The sequence below is a fragment of the Sminthopsis crassicaudata genome, chromosome 2, assembly GCF_048593235.1.
Source record: "Sminthopsis crassicaudata isolate SCR6 chromosome 2, ASM4859323v1, whole genome shotgun sequence".
In the NCBI taxonomy this organism is placed as follows: Eukaryota; Metazoa; Chordata; class Mammalia; order Dasyuromorphia; family Dasyuridae; genus Sminthopsis; species Sminthopsis crassicaudata.
In genome coordinates, this window is record NC_133618.1 from 271,417,674 (window position 1) to 271,440,018 (window position 22,345).

At 35.1% G+C, this 22,345-nt stretch overlaps 1 protein-coding gene across 1 annotated transcript in view; it reads left to right on the plus strand.

Moving 5' to 3' along the window:
* The window catches only part of RTF1 (RTF1 homolog, Paf1/RNA polymerase II complex component), a 50,143-nt gene extending 28,296 nt beyond the window's left edge, over positions 1-21,847 (plus strand). The window contains exons 4-18 of the mRNA XM_074289334.1: positions 258-462; positions 3,337-3,451; positions 6,707-6,818; positions 7,394-7,529; positions 8,490-8,667; positions 9,803-9,885; positions 16,858-16,945; positions 17,056-17,163; positions 17,769-17,846; positions 18,525-18,646; positions 18,792-18,849; positions 19,064-19,141; positions 19,719-19,814; positions 20,398-20,509; positions 20,926-21,847. Of these exons, the coding sequence (XP_074145435.1) occupies positions 258-462; positions 3,337-3,451; positions 6,707-6,818; positions 7,394-7,529; positions 8,490-8,667; positions 9,803-9,885; positions 16,858-16,945; positions 17,056-17,163; positions 17,769-17,846; positions 18,525-18,646; positions 18,792-18,849; positions 19,064-19,141; positions 19,719-19,814; positions 20,398-20,509; positions 20,926-21,032 (1,676 nt within the window). The 3' untranslated portion in view covers positions 21,033-21,847. The remainder of the gene's footprint in view (positions 1-257; positions 463-3,336; positions 3,452-6,706; positions 6,819-7,393; positions 7,530-8,489; positions 8,668-9,802; positions 9,886-16,857; positions 16,946-17,055; positions 17,164-17,768; positions 17,847-18,524; positions 18,647-18,791; positions 18,850-19,063; positions 19,142-19,718; positions 19,815-20,397; positions 20,510-20,925) is intronic.
* Positions 21,848-22,345: the final 498 nt, after the last annotated feature.

Here is a 22,345-nt window from a genome sequence, read left to right on the forward strand (position 1 = left end):
TCGTGCCAGTCTTCTCTTCCTGTTCTATTTTAGTGTCTTTTAACCATACTTCATTGAGAACTCAAGTTTGCTGTCCTGTTTTTAAATTTGCCTTCCTGTTTGTGCAGTGAGCGAGAGATGTTGCTAGAGCTCTGAACCATTTTATTTTAGATAGTAATGGGCTAAAGGATAGCAAGTAGACATCAGATACAATATGTGTGGTTTCATCAGCTTCACTCAAGTACATTATCGTCTTAACATCTAGGATTTTATTTCAGGTGAAGTGTCTGACTCCGACAGTAACAGTTCCTCCTCCAGCTCAGATTCAGATTCTTCTTCTGAGGATGAGGAATTCCATGATGGATATGGAGAAGACCTCATGGGAGATGAAGAAGATAGGGCCCGTTTAGAACAAATGACAGAGAAGGAGAGAGAACAGGAACTGTTTAACAGGATAGAAAAGAGAGAGGTGCTGAAGAGAAGGTAAAAACTATAGTCAACTGTTATATTTTAATTATATATAAAATTGTTATATAAATTTGTTATATCAAATATTTATCCCCCTTTTTTTTTTTTTTCTCTCCTTCTCTTCCTCCCTCCCATCAAACCCTATTTCCAAATAGAAACTCTTGTTGGGAAATATTACTCTTGCTATAGAATGTTAAGACTGTGTACTAACTATATTTTGAATGCTACCTATATCTCATTGGTTAGCTATGTTCTAGACCCTTGTCTCACTTTCCTAGCCATGTCTCTGAGAGGAAAGGCAAAGTTTTATCCTTCCTGAATGTCAGGAAGTGTATTATGATAGCATTATTGCTTTGTTCCTTACCTTTCTTTTCTTTTTTTCCTCTATTACAAATAATGTTCATAAAGATTCTTATACAAAAAATTAGTCTTCTATTTTAAACAGAAATTGGTAGATATATTTGATTTGCTAATGGAAATCTTGAGAAAGTAATAAGACATGACTTTTCAGTTATCAAAAACAAAAAAAAAAAACAAAAAAAAAAACATTTAAACCCAGAATTTATGAGGTAACTATACAGACAAACATATTAATATGTTTTGGGAAACTTCTTGCCTTTGTGATATTTAACAATTTTATCAGAGACTTTGAATGAAGATATAAATGGCATGCTTATCATATTTACATATAAACAAAACTTTAAGCAAGAGTTGTTCTACCTTGACACAAGTGATCCATGGATAGATTTCAAGGGATTTGTGAACTTATATGGGAGAAAAGAAATGCATTTTTAATTTCAGTCATTTCTAATTGGAATTTAATATTTCCTTCAATTATGAATGTATGCAACAAGCCTTATTCCAGAAAGAGGTCCATAAGTTTCACTAGATACCTGAAAGAAGTCTGGGGGATAATAAAAGTGAATAACTCCTTCTTTAAAGCAATACTTAACATGATAGGTGATAGTGTCTGAAAAGATTTTGGCAAAGTAGAGCATTAGACTGAATTTATCAGTGTAAGATTTGATAGGAATAGATGCAGAATTGTTCACTTGGTTTTAAAAAATCAGCGTCAGGTACAAATTAGAGGAAACTTAGCTAGAAAGTAGCAGCTCAGTCAAGAATTACCTGGGCAGATCTAAGGGAGGGAGGGAGGAGTCGGGGAAAGGAGGGAGAAAAAAAAAACAATTTGAAGCACAAGGTTTTGCAAGGGTAAATATTGAAGACTATCTATGTATGTATTTTGAAAATAAAAAGTTGTATGTTTTTTTTTTTTTTTTTTTTTGTTTGGTTGGGTTTTTTTTAAGTGACCTGAGCAGGCCTTTAATGAATTGCAAGTTTGGTATGGCAGCCAAAAAAAGTTAATGTGTGCTTAAGCTACTTTGAGAGAGGCAAAGTGCCCAAGACTTAAGGAAATGATCCCTTTCTACAGGTTAGACCTTATCTACTGTGTTGTGTTCCGTTATGGGCACTACATTTTAGGAAGGATACTGACAAACTGGAAAATATTCAGGGAAGGGTACCAGGATGATGCAAGGCCATCAGAAAATGGAATGGCTGTCTCAGGAAATATGTTCCCTCTTGTTGTTTTCAAGCAAAGATTATATGAAGGTGTCAAGTTTGTTGTGGAAACAGTTTGTGTTTAGGAACTATATGGGCAGTAAGAGCTTTTCCACTTTTGAGGTTTTGTGAAATTATTTTGAAATGAATAAAGCTTTGTTCACAGCAGTTTGGTTTTATAAAAATTGACTTTTGAAGTACTTGCATTCTAACTTTTAAATATAATCTTTCCCAAATTTTAGAGGTTTAGTCTTGATACTTGAGTTTAAGATTTGGCAGTTCCCCTGGTGCTTATGTATGGAATAGCTGACTGCCCTAGTGGCCCACTTTTCAGTTTAATGAAATGTCTTTTATGTTAATTGAAAATTGATTAGCAAATGCTTAGCTGATTCCATGTCCCCATTTTTAAATTTGAAAATATTTTTTCTATTCTAGCAGTATTTTAAGGCAAGATTAGAGTTAGGTCTGGTCTCAGTAATAATGGGATCATAGGTAGATAATAAATAAAAGAGTTTACAGATCATTTAGTTCACTTTATAGACAAAACTTAGAGGAGATAAGGGACTTCAGACTTTCAGTATTGTTTCTTATTTAGTAACATCCTTATTTGTGACATTGAGTTGAAACTAGAAAGAACTGGGTGTAATAAAAATCTGAAGACAAGTGTCCCCAGTTTCAGATAATTTTGTTATGGGATTTTTCTCTTTATTCTTAAGTGATTTTTTTTTTCATTTATCAGTAATATTTTATTTTTCTAAATACATGTAAAGATAGTTTTCAACATTCATCTTTGTAAGATCTTGTATTCCAAATTTTTTTTCCTCTCTCACTTATCTCTCCCCTTCCAAAGACAGCAAGCAATCTTATAATTTTATATGGGTTAAATATGTGCCAATTCTTTTAAACATTTTTTTTACTATTATTATTTTTTAAAATTCATTAATTATCATGTTTTATAAGAAAAATCAGATCAAAGGGGGAAAAAAACCACAAGGGAAAAAAAAGCAAACAAAATGATGAAAATACTATGCTTAGATCCACATTCAGTCTCCATAGATGTCTCTCTGAATGTGGCTAGTATTTTCCATCTCAAGTCTTTTGGAATTGTCTTGAAGGTGTGATTTTTAAATTTTTTTTATGTTAAATACAACTCCCTTATTCGTTAATTTGGGTAAAGTGCAGATATTTGAAATCCTATTTCCAAAGGCCAAATCACTTATCAATATCTCTCTCCCATATAAAAATTTGCATTTCAGTTCATGAAAATGGTTTATTAGCTCATATCTATATTTCTTAGATTATTAAAAATTCTTTAATAAATTTTACCAGGTTTGAAATTAAGAAGAAATTAAAAACAGCCAAGAAGAAAGAAAAGAAAGAAAAAAAGAAAAAACAAGAAGAAGAACAAGAGAAGAAAAAACTTACACAGATTCAAGAGTCCCAGGTAAGAAATTCATACACTCTCTGTGTATTCTCTAAAAGGGTCTGTGTTGCCATTTAAAGACAGTTGTGAAAAACTTTTATTAGGCAAGATTAATGTTCTGTTTATGGTATATTCCATTTGAATCTGTTGAAGTATTTTACACCAGTTTGGTCTTCATTTTCATTCACCTCTGGAAATGTTTGAGGGTTTTTCCCCCATACCCATATAAGTGTTAGTTTTGACTTTAGAACTGTCCTTTAAATTGTACATGTTTTAATCTATACTAGATTCCTTGCTGTCTTGGAGAGGGGGAGGTAAGGAAGGAAGGGAGAAAAATTTGGGACACAAGTATTGAAAACTACGTGTATTTGGAAAAATAAAATGTTATTGAGGAGGAAAAAAAAAAGAACTGTCCCTTACAATTTCCTAGGATAAATCTGGGGTTTGAAAAAATGTCTTTTCATTTTGATCTTTCCTCAGAGTAAAATGGTTCAAATTTTTCCCTATTTAATTAGAAAGATTTTTGTTATTTTGGCTTAATAACAAAAAAATCAGGAGTCAACAAACTATAGCTTGTGAGACAAACCCAGCCCCACTGCCTGTTTTAATATGGCCTGAGAACTAAGAATCGTTTTTTAAAGTAAGGTTTTATTGGAACACAGCCTCATTCATTCATTGGTTTATTGTCTGTGGCTGCCTTTGTACTACAATGGCAGAACTAAATAGTTGTGACAGATTATATGCAGGGCATTCATTGTATCATACTTCTATTTAGTATACTACAAATTGCAAGCAACATAGTTATAATTCAACTGTTTCTATACCATGAGGATTATGACATTTTATTTTAATTATTTATCCATACCTATTATATTAAAATACGAAAAGAAGCCCCCCCAAAATGGCTTTTGTTGTTTTGTGTTTTGTTTTTTTGTTTTTTTTTTTAAGGATAGGAACAAGATTGAAATTTATATAAAAAAGAACTACCACCCTCAATCACTATTCTTGAGTCCTAATTGGCTTTGGAAATTAGTTTTTGCTTCAGATTTGATAATGTCCCTTTTTTTTTCCCCCCAATTACTTATAAAGATAATTTTTAACATTCATTTCTGAAGATTTTGGTTTCCACATTTTTCATTCTTCTACCTTTACTGTCCCTCCTCCCCCAAGATAGTGGAGCAGTCCGATATAGGTCATACATGTACAATCACTTTAAAGAAAAATCAGGACAAAAGGTAAAAACCACAAAAAAGAAAAAGGAAATAAACAATAAAAAGGTGAAAATACTATGCCTCAATCCACCTTCAGTCTCTATAGTTCTCCCTCTGGATGTAGATGGCATTTTTCATCCTAATTCTCTTGGAATTGTTTTGAATCACTGTATGGCTGAGAAGAGCTAAATCTATCATAGTTGATGATCATATCATCTTGTTACTGTATACAATGTTCTCCTAGTCCTGCTTAGTTCAGTATCAATTCATGAAAGTCTTTCTAGGCTTTTCTGAAATCAGCCTGATTTTCTTTTAGAAAAGTAATATTCCATTACATTCATATGCCATAATTTATCCAGCCATTTCCCAATTAATGGGCATCTGTTTATTTTCCAGTTCCTTGTCATCACACAAAAAAATTGCTACATACAAGCTTTTTTGGTTTAATATTTTATTTTTCCCGGTTGCATGCAAAACTTTTTTTTACATGTTTTTTCTTCCTTCTTCACTATGTCCTCCCCTCCCCCTTTCATGAGGTACATGTGAAGTTATGCAAAACATTCCCCTCAATTTAAAAAAAAAAATTCCATAAGAAAAATAATGTTTAAAAAGGTGTCAGACCCAGTCAGTTCTTTTTCTGGGTATAGATAGCATTCTTCATAATTGTCTTGGATCATTGTATTGCTGAGAATAGCAAAGTCATTCACAGCTGATCATCCCACAATATTGCTATTCCTTTGTGCACAGTCCATTTCATTTTACATAAGTTCATGAAGGACTCTCCAATTTTTCTAAAAGCATCCTGCTCATCATTTCTTACAGTATTTTTTCATAATCATATACCACAGTTTATTCAGCCATTCTAGTTGATGGGCATTCCCTCAATTTCCAGTTCTTTGCCCTGAGAAATGAGCTGCTATAAATATTTTTGTTAAAATTTTGCACACATGTGGGTTTTTTTCCCTTTTATCATCTCTTTGGGATACAGATTTAGTAGTGAGACTGTTGGATCAAAGGGTATACATAGCTTTATAGTCTTTGGGGCTATAGTTCTATAAGATACATTAGTTCAATTGAGAACTAATATTTGAATCAAAAGCAGTGTCAAATTGCTTCATTTCCCCTGCTACCAAAAGTTAAAATAAGAATAATCTCTTCATTCCCACACAAATTTTCAACGAATATATTTTCAGAGCTCAAACTTAAATTCTAGCAGCAATTTTTGGACCTCAGTTCAGATGCCAAAAAAATTTTCAAAAGAATTTCAAAATCTTTTTGAAAATAATCTAATAGCATTCTATAAATGCCTTTAAAGCCCCAATATGATCAATTAAAGTCATATGATTTATGGGTTGATATCAATATTGGGCGGTGTCTGCTCTGAAAATTTTTTTTTTCAAAATTGAAATATGTAAAATCTTGTTATGGATTAGCATTAGCAGATGAACTTTTGCAATCAGTTTTGATTATAAGAAACACAAACTTTGAACCACTGTTAAGTGAAAGGTTATCTCAAAATAAAGAATTTTTTTCCTTCTCATTAGTATACTTGTATTACAAAAAATTTTTCATTATAAAAATTATTATTTAATTTTGTTAATAAAAATTCTTGAAATGGCTTATCTCACTATACAGGCACTTGTGTAATATATTCAGTTTTGCATTTTGGCTTGCAAAGCCTGTTAATACCCAAGCTCTATACATTGACCCATGACATAGATGCATTTTCCCATTCATTACAAAAGTGTTTTTTAACATTATCAGCACTCAGCAAGTCACAACTAAGCTAGCTTTCTGATTCAAGTTTCTGTTTCATTCTAGAAGCTATTTAGAAATTGAGAACACAAAAATGGCTTGTGAAACACAACAAATTTTATACCCTGTTTGCCTACTTTGAGATGTACTTCCATTCAGATAAATCTTAAATTTAAAAATAATAAGCTCAATTTAAAGTTAAGGAATGTGATTGATGCTATATATGTGGACATTATGCGATGAACTGCTAATTTAATAGCAAAAAAAATTTTATATATATATATATATATTCATCACGTTAATCTCCTAGGTCATGTCCCATAATAAGGAGCGGCGTTCCAAGCGGGATGAAAAACTAGACAAAAAATCTCAGGCCATGGAAGAACTGAAAGCAGAGAGAGAAAAACGGAAGAATAGAACAGGTGAGACAGAGTTAGTAATGACTTTGAATCTGATTTGATTGTGTAGAAATAGCATCTTTCTGACTATTCCATCACATCATCACTTCCAAGAGTCTAGTTAATTTCCATACTTTCAGACCTCAGATCCCAAATGAGATTTTTCAATAAATAAATAAATAAAGTATGTATTTGTGTGTGTGTGTGTGTGTGTGTGTGTCTCTGTGTGTGTGTGTGTATAGTCTTGAGACTCTTTAAATTTTTTGCCTTAACTTATCTGTTGGTCAATTTCAATGTCTTGAGCCCATCAGAAATAAAAGAAATAAAAGAATACCAGTATGAGGTAATTATGGTACAACGGAGACTTATTTTCCAGACAGTCATTAATGTTAATAGTCCTTAGCACAGTACCTTGGGATTCATGTATCATATACTGTGATAACAGAATGACAATTTTGAGAGTCTCTCTCTTACTTTAATTGTGACATGCTTACCAAAACAGACATCTCCATTACCTTCCCCATGTGATTTTGATTGAATGATATTTTGACCTCCAGTGTCATGGAGAATGAAGCCAGAGATTCTCTTTTTCTTTTCAGCTGAGCTGCTTGCCAAAAAACAACCATTAAAAACCAGTGAAGTTTACTCTGATGATGAAGAGGAAGAGGAGGACGATAAGTCCAGTGAGAAGACAGATCGTTCATCTAGGACGACATCATCTGATGAAGAAGAGGAGTAAGTGGGCAATATCTTAATTTGATGGGCTCTAGTCAAGTGTGTCCAATCATAAGGAAAAGCCAAGAACTTCACAGTATTGTGAAAAATCCTTCTGTTTCACCTGTGAACATCTTGTCTGAGCTTCCTTATATTAGTCCATCTGAGCTGAGGTCTGCCTCTGCTACTGGCTGAAACACTAAAACTACTTTGCCATCTGACTGCTAGTAGATAAGATTCTAAATCATTTCAACAAATTTCTGTACTTTCCTGACTATCAGATCATCAGCTATCTAAGAACAACTTGGTTTTTCTTAGGAGGGGTACCCTATTGGGGCAAGGTGTGTGACAATCTGTATTTTCTTTACAGCTCCTAGTCAATGATCCTTTTCCTGAAATTTGTATTTTTGTAAAGAATTGCTGGGGCTTGGGTGGGAGGAGTGATGAAGTCAATTTTGAGTGTATGTTCTATTAAATTTAATGTATCATGTTAGTATCTCTTCTACATATTTAGTGTATAGTTTGCATATATTTATGGACCATCTTATCTCCCTTATTCAAAGATAAATTCTTTGAGGGTAAGGACTTTGCCTATTTCAGTCTTGATATCTCTGGTGTCTAGCTGGATAACTCAATGGATAGAGCACTGCACCTGGAGGCCGGAAGACCTGGGTTCAGTTCCATTCTCAAATACTCACGAGTTGTATGAGCCTATGCAAGTCACTTAACCTGTGCCTGCCTCATTTTCCTCATCTGTAAAATGAGGATAATAATAAAACCTACCTCACAGTGTTATAAGAATCAAATAAGATAATATTTGTAAAGCACTTTTCAAAACTTAAAGTTATCAATTATCTCAATACTGGCTAGCTATCATTATTAACAGTGCTCTAATAATAGACACTTTTTTGTTTAATTTGTATACCTGATTCCCTATAATGCGTGGTCATAATGAATGCTTTTATTTTTTATCCAACCCAGAAAGGAAGAGGTTCCTCCAAAATCACAGCCAGTTTCTCTGCCTGAAGAATTGAACCGAGTGCGGTTATCTCGGCACAAGCTGGAACGATGGTGTCACATGCCTTTCTTTGCTAAGACAGTCACAGGATGTTTTGTACGAATTGGCATTGGGAACCACAACAGTAAACCTGTCTATCGGGTAAGCATTTCTTTTCTTGGCTTCATGGAGTCAAGAATCAGTACTACAACATTGGAAAAGGATAATTTTTTTTTTTTTCCAGAAGAAAGTTGGGACATATGCAGTGGATTAAGATGGTATTTGAATAGATTGCTAACAAATGGTTAGCAATCACATCATACAAAGGCTTTTAGTTCCTTATAGACCAAAGTGAAGAGCTGTGCAGCATAATCCCAGTAACTATTCTTTTTTTGTTGTCCTCAAAAACTACTGGATCAGAATCTGGTGCTGTGTTTGTGTCTTAATTGGGTTAGATCATTGTAATCATAAACTAGATTTCAGAGTTGTCCTAAGCTGAAATGCCTTATGTTTCCTTATACTGCTTGACTTTACATGTGAGCACAAAAGAAGAAATTGACTTTGGATTTGTCCTTAAACTACAATAATATAAGTAGAAAATTTCTTGCTTAAACCATGCAATTCTTGAGGAAATGCTTTTCTGCTGGCCTACAAACCATATATGACTCTTAGAACTCAGGGATAATTTCTTTAGAAATGTTTCTTTTTTGTCTTCAGGCAAGGAGAAGGTGGGAAATGGGCAATGAGGACTGGCCATGTAAAAGGAAATTGTTTTGGTTTGGGTTTTTTTCATTACACAAAAACACTTGGAGGAGCAATGTGCTATAATGTCTAAAGGTCTGACTTTAGAACCAAGACATGGCTTCAAGTCTGACCCTAATATGTACTGACCTATATCACTAAGTTGTCCCTCTTAAGATGAAATTTCAATAAATTGCTAATCTACATTAGTAGGAGTTTCTAAACAGGGACCTTCCTATAAAAATAACTCTGTTAAAATTAAGACTCCATTAAAAAATAAGTTAAGAAAAATTTCAGATTAAGTCTCTGAGGCCTCAGATGAATCCTCAATAATATAAAAATCGCATTAGATCTGAAATATTCAAGTCCCTAGTATTTGATACATGGCATAATTAGATACCTTTCCCATAAGTTTGTTTTCTGTTTATAATAATTAAGAGGTCCAACTCTTATTATGTTTCTGACAGAATGAAGTCAAATATCCACTTGTATACTCTAGGCAAATGGGATATTTAGGCTTTTATGGATATGTTTTTGACTGATTTCTTTCATTTAGGTTGCTGAAATCACTGGTGTGGTGGAAACAGCCAAGGTTTATCAGTTGGGTGGCACTAGAACAAATAAAGGATTGCAGTTGAGGTAAGAGAAATAGGTTTAAGGATTCTTCTTCCTTGTAGTAAGTACCTTTTGTCATTTATTATGTTCTTGTTTAATGTTGGGATTTGAAGAGAGGGTAATAGATAATGTTCATATAGACACATATTCATATGTGAGTGTGATAGACAACTTCTTTTTTAAAATTTACATAAGACGACCCTTATTCACAGGTTGGGAAACTGAAGCTTAGAGAAAAACTATGATGGCACAGCAAGTTATTAGTAAAGAATAGAAACAAGGTGGCGCAGTGGATAGAGCACCAGTCTTGAATTCAGGAGGACCTGAGTTCAAATCTGGTCTCAGACACTTAACACTTCCTAGATGTGTGACCTTGGGCAAGTCACTTAACCCCAGCCTCAGGTGGGGGGGGCGAAGAATAGAAACAACCTTTCTGTTGCTTAGCTCAAAGTCTCATGTATTCTTGTCTTATTTCCCAGTTTTCGTTTAAAAAAACAAAACCCAATATGGGGTAGGAGGGAAGGAAATATAGAAGACTTCTAGGAAAATGGTGCACTAATCCATGAAGTCAAGCTCTTCATGCATGGTGTTACTTTTAAAACAACAACAGAAGTGCTAAAAATAAGAAATGATTGTTAGAAATTTTTATAAGAAAATTAAAGTTCACCAAAAATATATTTAGCAAACCAAAAGGAAGCTTTGATGTTTTTAAATTATTGTTTGAGAGTAGAAAAAATGTCAGAAGAAGTAACACCTGACTTTCAGCGTCAGAATAGTTTCAGGAGAAAGGACACCTTGAGAGAAATGCTCAAATGGATAATACAATGAAAGAATTAAAAGAAAAATCCAACTTAGCCAAAGTAAATGCTAAAAGTAATTAAAAGAAATAGATCCAGTTAAGAATCTTGGAAGAGAGAATTAGCATTTTCATTTGGTAAAACCAAAAAGCATAGGAAATTATGAAGTGGAAGAGAAAAACAAACTCCAAAAGCAAGTGTAGCAAAGATTTAGAAGCAGTTTCTTTGAGAAATAGACAGATCCATAAAAGTGAACTTCAGAATTCTTGGTGTTACAGAATATTTTTTAAAATGAATGTTGTAATTGTTATATTATAAGGAAAAATTCCTTAGAATTATTAAAAACAAGTTATACTGGATAAATATAAAGACTTTCCAGATCTCAAAAGAAGAAATTAAATTGAACTTGTCCAAATTTTATTATCCTGAGACTTTAAAATGAAGACTGCCAGAAATAAAAACGTATATATATATTACATATCAGAAAGGCTCCATCAAGATCTCATCAAAGTTTTCTTCAAAAAGCAAAAATATTGAAGGTTTTTTTTTTTTTTCCTCTGAGGTAATTGGGGTTAAGTGACTTGCCCAAGATCACACAGCTAGGAAATGTTAAGTGTCTGAGACCAGATTTGAGCAGAGGTCCTCCTGACTTCAGGCTGGTGCTCTATCCATGGCGCCACCCTAACTGCCCCTGAAGCATTCTTTAAAAATCAAAAAATATGGAATGTGGTCCTGATATCACTTCCCAAGAAAATTTAGTGATTATCCTCTTTAAAGGTAAAAGATGTATAGGTAACCTAAAAAGGACTACAAAGAATTCATGAACAAAATTCTTACTCTAGAAGGTCTGATTCAGAGACTTAGAATAAGTACTTGGAACTGTTGATCCTTAATATTGAGTAATTATATTTAAAAGTCAAAATGTAAGAATTTCCTTGGGGGGAAAATTAGTAATAATATTTTGTTTTCTAAATTACAATTGGACTTTGAAAGGAGAAAAAATTACAGAAAAGCTAAAGGGAATGAAATATGTGAAAATATAATTAGAAGTATGTTTAATATGAAGGGAAAGGGCAGGAAGAAAGGATGCAAAATAGGAAATAGTAAATTGGTAATCCTCAGGTGTAAATCCTATTTTTAACAAAATAGTTAAGTTTAATTTTGAACTGAGCACCAAATAAAGTAATTAATTTTTTATCAAGTTTGATTTGGTTATAGAAATAGAAAAATATTAAAATTTATAGTAGGAACTGATTGAAGTCTAACTGTCATAATGTAAATGGGTAAACAATAATATAAAAAGGTATATACAGTCTTACTTAAGAATTTTCTATTATATATTTAACCCAGGCATTTTATAAGTCGGTATTCTAGGCTGGGCCATCCTTAAGCCAGTTGCTAGGTATTTTAGATTCAGCATTGCAACACAATGAGATTACTTGGTCCTAACAACAGAATGGATAGATGGTATTAAGAATAACTCAGCTGGTTCATTAGAACATAACCCATCAAAGAATTTCTGGAGCTTCTTTGTACTCAGCTGTCAGCACCTGGCCTGAACCTCTAATTCTTAAAGCCAGACAAGACTCCCGTGGTGGTCTCAGAAAGGCCTAATTTGGATAAGGGATATTAGGATATTGCTTCTATTGCATTAGGTTTAAAAAAAAACAAACATAAAAATTAGTATTGTATATCAATTTCTATAATATATCCAAAGTAGTATTTCAACACTTGAATTAAGCTGGGGTTTTGTTTCTGTAGAAGGAGTGCCCTCATGACTGCCTCTTTTTCCAACACACACACTGAATATAGATCACAGTCCATGACTTTACATCTTTTGTGATTTTTGGCCATGTCTTACCATAAATTAAAAATTTTTTTAAAAAGTTATGAAATATTTGGTACTTGGGGATGCATACATAAAGTAGGGGAACTTCTACATCACATGATGAATAATGAATGTATGTATGAAAGAAAAGGCATTTATTAAGGACTCAATTTGTGCCAGGTTCTATATACTAAGTAAGGGCTTGGGTACAGATAAAAAGAGGCCCTATTTTATCAAGGATTTACATTCTAATAGATAGAAATAATATTTAATGGGATAGTGGTTACTAGAGAAGAGAGCCTAGGGATATAACTTAGCTACCAGTGGAGAAAGCAAACTATCAGTTTGTTCATTTCAACAGCCATCATCATCTAGTTTTAAATATCTCTGATATACTATCCTTATCCTATACTATCTGATACACACCATTTCTGTGCACTGAAGAAACAGTACATTTCAGTTATATTCAGATGGGAACTATATGTGCCCACAAACTCTGGTTGACATTCAGCCCAATCCTAGTCCTTCCCCCTCCCCCTCCAAAAAATTTATATACTGATATTAACATAGTGATAGCCAAGTCATTCTGTCTGTTTCTGTGATTCCTTTTGAACATTTTTCCTGCTTAATTGCATTGTGGCGTTTTTTAAATATTATTTTGGTCAGTATAATTCTGCTTTTTTCATAGATTTTATTAAAAAACTATAATTTTTTGAATTCTTCATATTCATTGGTTTTTATGGTTCATTTATATTCTCACGATCACAAGCCACAATTTTTTTAATCCCAATTTTTGGGCACTTGGTTGCTTTAAGTTTTTTGCTATTATAGGTAGTTCTCCTTAGCAATATTTTTTGTACAAAACTAGGATATAAATATCTTATATAGACCAGAATAACCTGAATACACCAATTTAAGCAGCAGAGATTAGGTTAGGAATGTGATCACCGAACTCCCATGTAATAAGTCACCAAAATTATACAGATTCACAAGTTTTTCTGTACCTTCAAAGAATAAGCCCTATGTTTCATAAGATTTAGATGCTACTTATTCTTATGAGGCAATTTTTAATTATCATTTTTTAGAATAAATATCCATCAGTTCACATTAAATGCTTAATTTTCTTATTTTGTGAAGTTCTTGTCCTTGTCTTTACATAATTCTCCAATAGGGGATCTACTCAGTTGGCTAAAGGCCTTTAAAAACAAATATCAGCTTTCTTTCCTTCCCTATTCTCTCCCCTTCAATCCTCATTGAGAACACAAGAAAAGCAAAACACATCACAGATGTTTATAGCTAATTGAAACAAATTTCTACATTGACCATTTCCTAAAAAATATTTGTATTATTCTCTACACTGAGTCCTTCACTTTTCTATCAAAAGGCGTGTAGATGTTTCGCCATTAGTCCTCTGATCATTATGTTGCTAAGAGTTCAGCAGAATAATATTCCATTGCATTATCTATGATAACTTGTACATCCATTCCCCAGCTTATGGCTGCTCCTCAGAGGCTATCTTAAAAAAAAGTTATGAAATATTTGGTACATCATTAGAACTTGTTTGTTTAGGGACTAATCCCTTCCTTCCTCTACTCTCTTAATTCCATCTTCTGCTCCCCTCATTCTCTTTTATTTTTCTGTTAAGTAAAATGTATTTCTGTATGTAGAAAGATCTCCCTCCCCCCCTTTTGTCATTGCTTTCTTTTGATCAATTCTTCTTATGAGAATTAAATTCACATATCATCAGTTGCTAGCTATCCCCTCTTCATTTATATATATAATATATATATATATATTTTTTTTTTTCTCTAACATTTCTTTCCTTCCCCTTCAATATATTCCTCTTTTCCTTTTTTTCCATTTTTAGGATCCTCAGAATATAACACAACCACATTTCAATGTGAGCAGTTAATCCTTGTTTATTTTCTTATCATTGTTCATTCACTTTTACCCTTTTGTTTCTTTTTACTCTTGTTTTTGAAATTCAGAGTTTCTTTGCTGCTCTGACCTTTTCATCAGAAATGTTAGTCTTCTGTTTCGTTAAAGATGCTTTTTTTTTTTTTTTTTTTTTTTTTTTTTTTTTTTTTTGGCTAAGGCAGTTGGGGTTAAATGACTTGCCCAAGGTCACACAACTAGGAAGTGTTAAATGGCTGAGGAAGATTTGAACTCCTCTTGATTTCAGGGTTTGGTGCTCTATATCCACAATGCCACCTAGCTGCCCCAAGATGCATTTTTATTATCCACATAGTGTTAAACTCAGATGGGTAAGTTCTTGACTATAAGTCCTTATTCTTTGCCTTCTGGAATATCACTGTCAAGTTCACCATTCCTTTATAATGGTGACTGCTTAATCATATATGATCTTAACTGTAGCTCCATGGTACTTGAATTCTTTCTTTCTAGTTGATTATAGTATTTTTCCTTTGACCTGGAAGCTCCAGATTTTTGTTAGGATGTTCTTGGAATTTTTCATTTGAAGGCTTTTTTTTCAGGACCTAACCAGGGGATATTTTCTATTTCTGCTTTTCCCTTTGGTTCTAAGAAATCCATACAGTTTTCTTTTAAGAATTCTTAAAATAGAATGTCTAAACTTTTTTTTTTTGTTGTTGGTTATGGTTTCCATTGGTTTAGTGATTGTATTGATTGGTAATGGCAGAAATGTAGGTTTCCCTTTAATCTGGAATTCTGCCCTGGTTATTCCTATGCAGGCAGGGCTTCTCCATTCTATGGCATACCAACATTACTTGCTATTGCTTCTGGTTTGGTATAGCGGAAAGAGGACTGGAATTGGAGTCATAGAACCTGGCTTGTAATCTTGTAACTGACAATTTGTCACACAGACAAGTCAATGTCTGGATCATAGTTTCCTTATCCAAAAAAGGAGGGATAATGAAAGGTAAAATAGAGTGCTAGTGAGTGACTCTTCTAGCGCTAAATTTTCTTGCTATATGTCAAATACAAAAGTTATCATTGGTAACATGCCGAAACCTACTTATATACATCATGTCTTGCCATTTTCTTTCGAGTCACCCCATAATTTTGATTCTTCTTTTGTAAATACGTCTTTTTTAACATCTATAAATTTTTCTAGTGATGCTATAGCGCTCTGAATTACAGAAAAGTTACTAGTAACATGTTGAAACCTACTTCTATCCACCATATGTCTCCATTTTCTTTTGAGTCATCCATAATCTTGAGTCTTTGTGTCTAGGAATATTTTGCCATCAGTCTAATGATAAAGCCTCCTTACACTTAGCTAACTTGGTCTTTGGACACAAAACACATTTCTTCACTTGCTTTATACTTTCTTTTTCAGATTGCTAGAACTTTCCCCAGTGGCATAGTTTATAGTCTTCAGGAAACCAAGATCATTTCCTCAGCATGAGGCATTGTGTTAGGACTTTAGTGAAAAAAGACTATCAATAACAGCCTATTTTTTTTATCTGCTATCTACCTCCAACTTTCTGTCTATACATAACGCTCTCTCTACTCAGAAACATATACATATATAATCATTTGACATTGGTTTTGAAATGAATGAATAAAGTATAGCTTATTAATGTAGTGGAACATTACTATAAAATTGAAAATACTCAAATACTTTTGATAGATCTGTGATTTCATCAAGAGAAGTGCTCCTTTCAGTTATGCAAATCACATTCCATCCATTTTTTAATCCTGTACAACTCTTTATCCATGTCCTTTTATAAATCTTCCAATGGAGGGATCTACCTAGTGTGCTGAGGTACTTTCTCTATATATCTTGACATTTCATTAATGCCAGTGGAGTGTATCAACTATCCATAAGTTATTTTTCATTATAACTGCATGATCAGCCTACCTCCTTTTTTTGGTCCTTCCTTTCTCAGACTTACAAATATGAAGACCATATAAAATGTTGAAATAATGCAAAGCAAAGAAAGCAGAACTAGAGTAATGACAATGGCTAAATTACAACAAAACTGTGTATAAAGATAAGAAATTGAGAGAAAATACAGAGTAAATAAGTTCTTGTCCAAGGTATTTCTTTAATGTAAGTAGTTCTTATTTGGGTTTGCTATTGAGCTTTTTTACTTCTATTTTTATTTGTTGGGATTTTCATTTATGAAAAACATTTTTTAAAAAAGTTTTAAGCTCCCAACTGCCTTGTTTTCTGGGAGTCCACAAGAAATAAAACCTCTGTCTTCTCCATTGTTCATGCCATTTAGAAGGCAGAAAGGTATTTGGAATGATTGTTCTGAATTGATTGATAGAATTTATTGAAAATTACAATAGCACTGATTAGAATAATATGTAACTTTGATAAAACTGTATGGTACTTTCCATAGTCACCATTTGTAGTTTGAATAGTGCTCTCATTTTTTGTTTTAGGCATGGCAATGACCAGCGAGTATTCCGCTTGGAGTTTGTCTCAAACCAAGAATTCACAGAAAGTGAATTTATGAAATGGAAAGAAGCGGTAAGTTGATGGACTTTAGGTTAGACAACTGAAGAAAATAACACAGTCACATTTAGAGCTCTTGACATTTGGTCTTCTTTTTTTTTTTCCCTGGGGGGGCGGATATTCAGATGTTTTCTGCTGGCATGCAGCTACCTACCTTGGATGAAATCAACAAGAAGGAAGTATCCATTAAAGAAGCTTTGAATTATAAATTCAATGATCAGGATATCGAAGAGGTGAGAAGCTGATAATCCAGGGACTGGCAATTCATCAGGGACCAATGTCTGATGAGAGTGTCAAGATTTTAGGCTCTGGTAGATTTTGAGATCTGACACTTTTTTTTAGTTATTTTGTTTTCTGAATGAGTGGGGAAGATTACAAGAAGAAAGTCATAATTGAAGGAAATAAGCCCAGGGTTCAGGGGTCTGAGTGCCTGACTATTATGCCATAACTTGGTGCTTCATCGATTTTCCTTCTCTAAAGCTTTTTGCCTGAAATTCATCTTCCATCTTCTGCTTTCTGTAATTCTCCAGATCTTCTCTTTGTATTCTTCAGATTCTATAGTTTTCTCCTAGGCAGCAGCTAGCATTACAATCCTAGACCCACAAGCTGCTGCAGAGCTTACTGGTATATACTCCTTTTTCAGACTGTCCCTGAAACTTCTCCATAGTTCAGTCAGCACCAGCCTATACCTTGGAATGAACTCTTTCTGTGGGGCCTGGCTCAGCCCTAGGAAGAGAAGCTGCTTCCAGGAAGGACTTTGTTAATCTCATCTGCAAAGATATTTTTAAAATAACAAGACTCTTACCTCATTCCTGATGTCTCCTCCTCTCCGGTACAGATTGTAAAAGAGAAAGAGAGATTCAGAAAAGCTCCACCCAACTATGCCATGAAAAAAACGCAGCTTCTGAAGGAGAAGGTAAGGGTTAGTTCTTAGGCTGGGCCTGAGGCCCAGTGATGGTGTGCTAAGATGATATGGAGACAGAAACTGTTTTGTGGAGTGAGGAACCTGAGAAAGGCTCCTTCGCTAAGCATTTAGCATTGACTGCAAATGTAGGTTCAACTTAACCGCTTTTCCCTTCTACAAACTAATCAGGATGATTTTCTTTTTATAAATGTTATGTGTTCCTTCTGTTTTGCTCTCTCTTGAAATTCTGTACTCTCAAGTTTCATGACTATAAAACCAGTCCTTGAATCAGCAGGAAATTATACTGATTATTAGACCTGGCAACACAAGTGGTATTGGCAAGCAGAGTTAGATGGCATTTTCTCCATATTTCCCAGTGGTAGCATTAAAGTCCTCTTGGTGGCATTTCATCTTCCTTAAGAATTAGCTATAGGACTGTTGTTAACTGTCTTAATCAGTAGGTGGCCCTGAGGAACCAAACAAGTGGGTAGGGGAGGTTCATTATATTATAATAAAAGAAATGCCTTGTGTTTTTAACAGACTTTTTCAGAGTACTCCCATTTCTGAATTTTGTCTTGTGAACACCATCTTCCAATGGGGATCATTGTCTTGACTCTTCTGCCTAGTCAGAGAATGTAATTTATAAATACAATAAATGAGAATGTCAGACACATGACTTTGTATCTGCAGGCTATGGCAGAAGATTTGGGAGATCAAGACAAGGCTAAACAAATCCAAGATCAACTGAATGAGTTGGAGGAAAGGGCAGAGGCCCTAGATCGGCAACGAACAAAGAATATTTCTGCCATCAGGTAAGTTAATGGGTCTTTGAGCCCAAAACAGAATCACTGAGACAGTGATGTGCTCCTTCTGTATACCCTCTGGACTACTACTTTTTGGTTCCTTTTTTGAATCTGACACTTGCTTTTTGCTCATCATATGCTACTTTCTCCACAGTTACATAAACCAACGAAATCGGGAATGGAACATTGTTGAGTCTGAGAAAGCCCTTGTGGTGAGTAAATGAAGATAAGATGATGATTTCCTTTTTTACAATACAGATTCTTTTTGTTACCTCTCTGTTACTAAACTGAATTCTGAAGGTTCAGGAAAATGGAAACCTTGGACTTTAGGGAATATAACTGATATTTCTGACTTGTCTCAAACCTAAATGAACTTACTGTGGGTAACAAGGAATTCTGCTTCTGTAATTCTGTTCTCTCTTTCAGGCTGAAAGTCACAACATGAAAAATCAACAGATGGACCCCTTCACTAGGCGGCAGTGCAAACCAACTATTGTCTCCAATGTAAGTGTTCAAGTCAGAGGAAAAGAAAGCTTTCTTTAGGGCTTGAGTACACCTTGGAGATTAAGGGAGAGATGGCTAGCATTTGGCTTGCGTAAGGATGCACACTTTCTGATATCTTTTAAAGCAAGGCCTCTGAAAGTCTGTCATAAAAGCAAAAGGGATAACTCCAAAAACAATTAGTAGGGATTTAACCCAACACAGAACTAAAATAACAGCCTAAGTTCCGGAAATCCTATAAAACCTTACAAAGTGTGACTTTGACAAAAACCACTCATTCCCACTCCCTTTTTCCATTGAGGAAGATTCCAGAGTGTTGGTAGTGAGTCATTTAGGGCCCAGCTTCCTAAATTGTGGGTCATGACCCATATGGGGTCTTGGAACTGAATGTGGGAGTTGCAAAATTATGATATATTTCCAGTAATTTTTTTTAGTTGTATACCTGTTTTATATGCCTCTTTTCCTGGGGTCACTTAAAAAACATTTAAGTTCAGAGGAAGAGGGGTTAGAAGGGGTCAATCTTTCTTGTAGTCAGAGTGAGTGCTGAATAATCTTCATTGTGATTTATTTTTGTTCTCAGTCCAGAGACCCTGCTGTTCAAGCTGCCATCCTGGCTCAACTGAATGCAAAATATGGCTCTGGGGCATTACCAGATGCTCCAAAGGAGATGAACAAGGCAAGTACTACCCAGTAGTCTTTTGGGCCAAGCAACTAACTTATAGGAAAACATGTTCCCCCCATTCACGATTTCAGTCACTATCTGGAGGAAAAGTCACTCTTGTTGAAACTTCAAATTTGCCTTACCACCCATCATGTATGAAGTTAATAAGTAACCTTTATATCTCCTCATTTGGAAGAAACTGTCTAATTGGAAGCATCCTTTCTGCTTGAGCACCAGTAAGATCTGAGTCCCTAAAATCTGTGTTTCTCTCCCATTCTGAATGTAGTCATCCACATTGAAGGGGTCTATCCTCTCTTGGAACAATTGAAACCCTGAATGTTGAGGGAAAGATACTTAAAGCACTCGTGTCTGGAGTTCACTTATATCCCACTCCTTTTGGGCTTCAGAGAAGTGACTTTCTTGTCCCCGATTCCATAGGCTCTCCTTTGAGAATAGGAAACTATTTGGGAAGGTGTGATAAAGCAGGTTTTCTATAATAGCTGAGTTAGAGGGGAGAGCCGTTACCAGAAGCTGTTGCCTGGGGTTCTCACTTTGTCTTTAGCCCTGTTCAGTCTTCATACTTGTATCTGCCTTACAGGGTCAAGGAAAGGACAAAGACATCAACTCCAAGTCAGCCAGTGACCTCTCAGAGGACCTGTTCAAAGTGCATGATTTTGATGTGAAGATTGACTTGCAAGTTCCCAGTTCAGGTAGGCCAGGGGGATGGGCCTGGAAAAGTCTCTAGAATAATCCCAGCAGGGGCCTCTGATGGCCTAATGATCTGGGACAATGCTAAAGGACACAAATGGATGAGATGTTTTGGATGGATGAACCTGGTATACTTTTCTCATCTTAAAACTTTCTGAATGTGTGAAGATTTTTATGACTTCATACAAAGTGAAGAGAGCAGAACCCGGAGAACACTACACATGTAAAGTCAAAATCAAAGTGCTTGACTTTTCACAAGGTGGGGGGGGGGGGAAGGGGAAAATATTCAGTTCAACAATTTAAAAAAAAAAAAAAGATTATTTTTTAAATTTGGCCAAATTTTAAATATTGGGAAATGTTTAATAAACAGGAAAACTTGCCAGTTGCTGAACATTCCCATGGTGTTCTCTCCACACAGAATCAAAGACACTGGCCATCACTTCAAAGGCTCCCCCAGCCAAGGATGGTGCTCCAAGAAGATCTCTGAATTTAGAAGATTATAAGAAACGACGAGGACTTATTTGAGCAAGCCCAGCCTTCTGCTTCGGACCCTGCATGCACCACGATGATGTTCCTCTTCTCCTCTTCTCCCTTGGTTTGCCCTCTTTGGGCTGGAGCAGCAGGGGTGCTGGGAAGAGACTCTTTAAACTGCCAGTCATCTGTAACATAAAACCATTTACTGTATAGATCTCCCTCATCCGCCCACTCTCCCTCCCCTCCTGCTGTCCCACACCTGTGTGGAGTCTAGCTCTCTTGGGTTTTATCCATGTCTATTTCAGTTTGCATTTTGCTTTTTTTTATTTTGTCATCACCACAGTTGGTTGGACCACTCTGCCTGTGTTCAGTATTATGGCAGAGTCAGGCTTCCTGCCAGAGCCTGTGGGGGCGGCAGCAGCCCCAGGCAAGCTTCTCCCTGCACCACCTTGGGCATGGCCCTCCAGCTTCAGCACCTGGCCCGTGTTGGCAGGGATGGGGACTGATCACCTGCAGTCTTCCTGCTCTCCTCTCCATCTTTCTTCTCTTTCTCCACCTCTGCAGAAGGGAGTTTTTGAAAACTGGTTTAGTTTCCAAAAAGTGTACATTTTAAGAGGGAGGTGTGTATGTGTCTGTCTGTGTGTGTGTATGTGTGTGTGTGTGTACGTACATATGTATGTATGTATGTGTATGTATGTATGTGTGTGTGTGGATTTTTTTCCAGGTGTTTTTTTATCATTTTTAAGATGCAGTACTCTTTGTATCAGTCTGTTATGGTTCTCTACGGCTGTTTCAAATTTCTATCAGCTGTATTTGAGCATCTGAAACCACAAGAAAGAAACTTATTAAATGTGATTCTTATTAAACAGGCCTGGCTACTATAGCTGTGTGACTCCCTCCATGATTCCCTGTCACCTCTATGAACTTTAACTCCCTAGTAAAGTCCCTACCTAGTGGATGGAAGGGGTTTTGGGGGGGACACAGTTCAGAGCCAGGTTCAAGAGAGGGCAGTGAGACCTAACTCCTCACTGATCCATGGAAGGCTTCCCTGATTCGGTGTGTGTCTGCCCTTAGCCCCATGCCCATGGCTGCTCTCTCTGCGCCCTGTAACCCTAAGCTCCTAGAAACTATTTTGCTTTTTGAGCAATTCTAAAGTTAGCTTTTTAAAAAGAGATTGTTTAACATGAGTGGAAAGAAAGGACACAAAAAGGCAAACTGAAAACGTTACAAGCATGTGCAGTTGTATGTATGCATATAGAGATATACATAAATGATGTATATCAGATATACTGTTATATGTGTGTGTGTGTGTGTGTATATATACATTCATATATATGTGCACATATATGTGTGTCTGGGATATA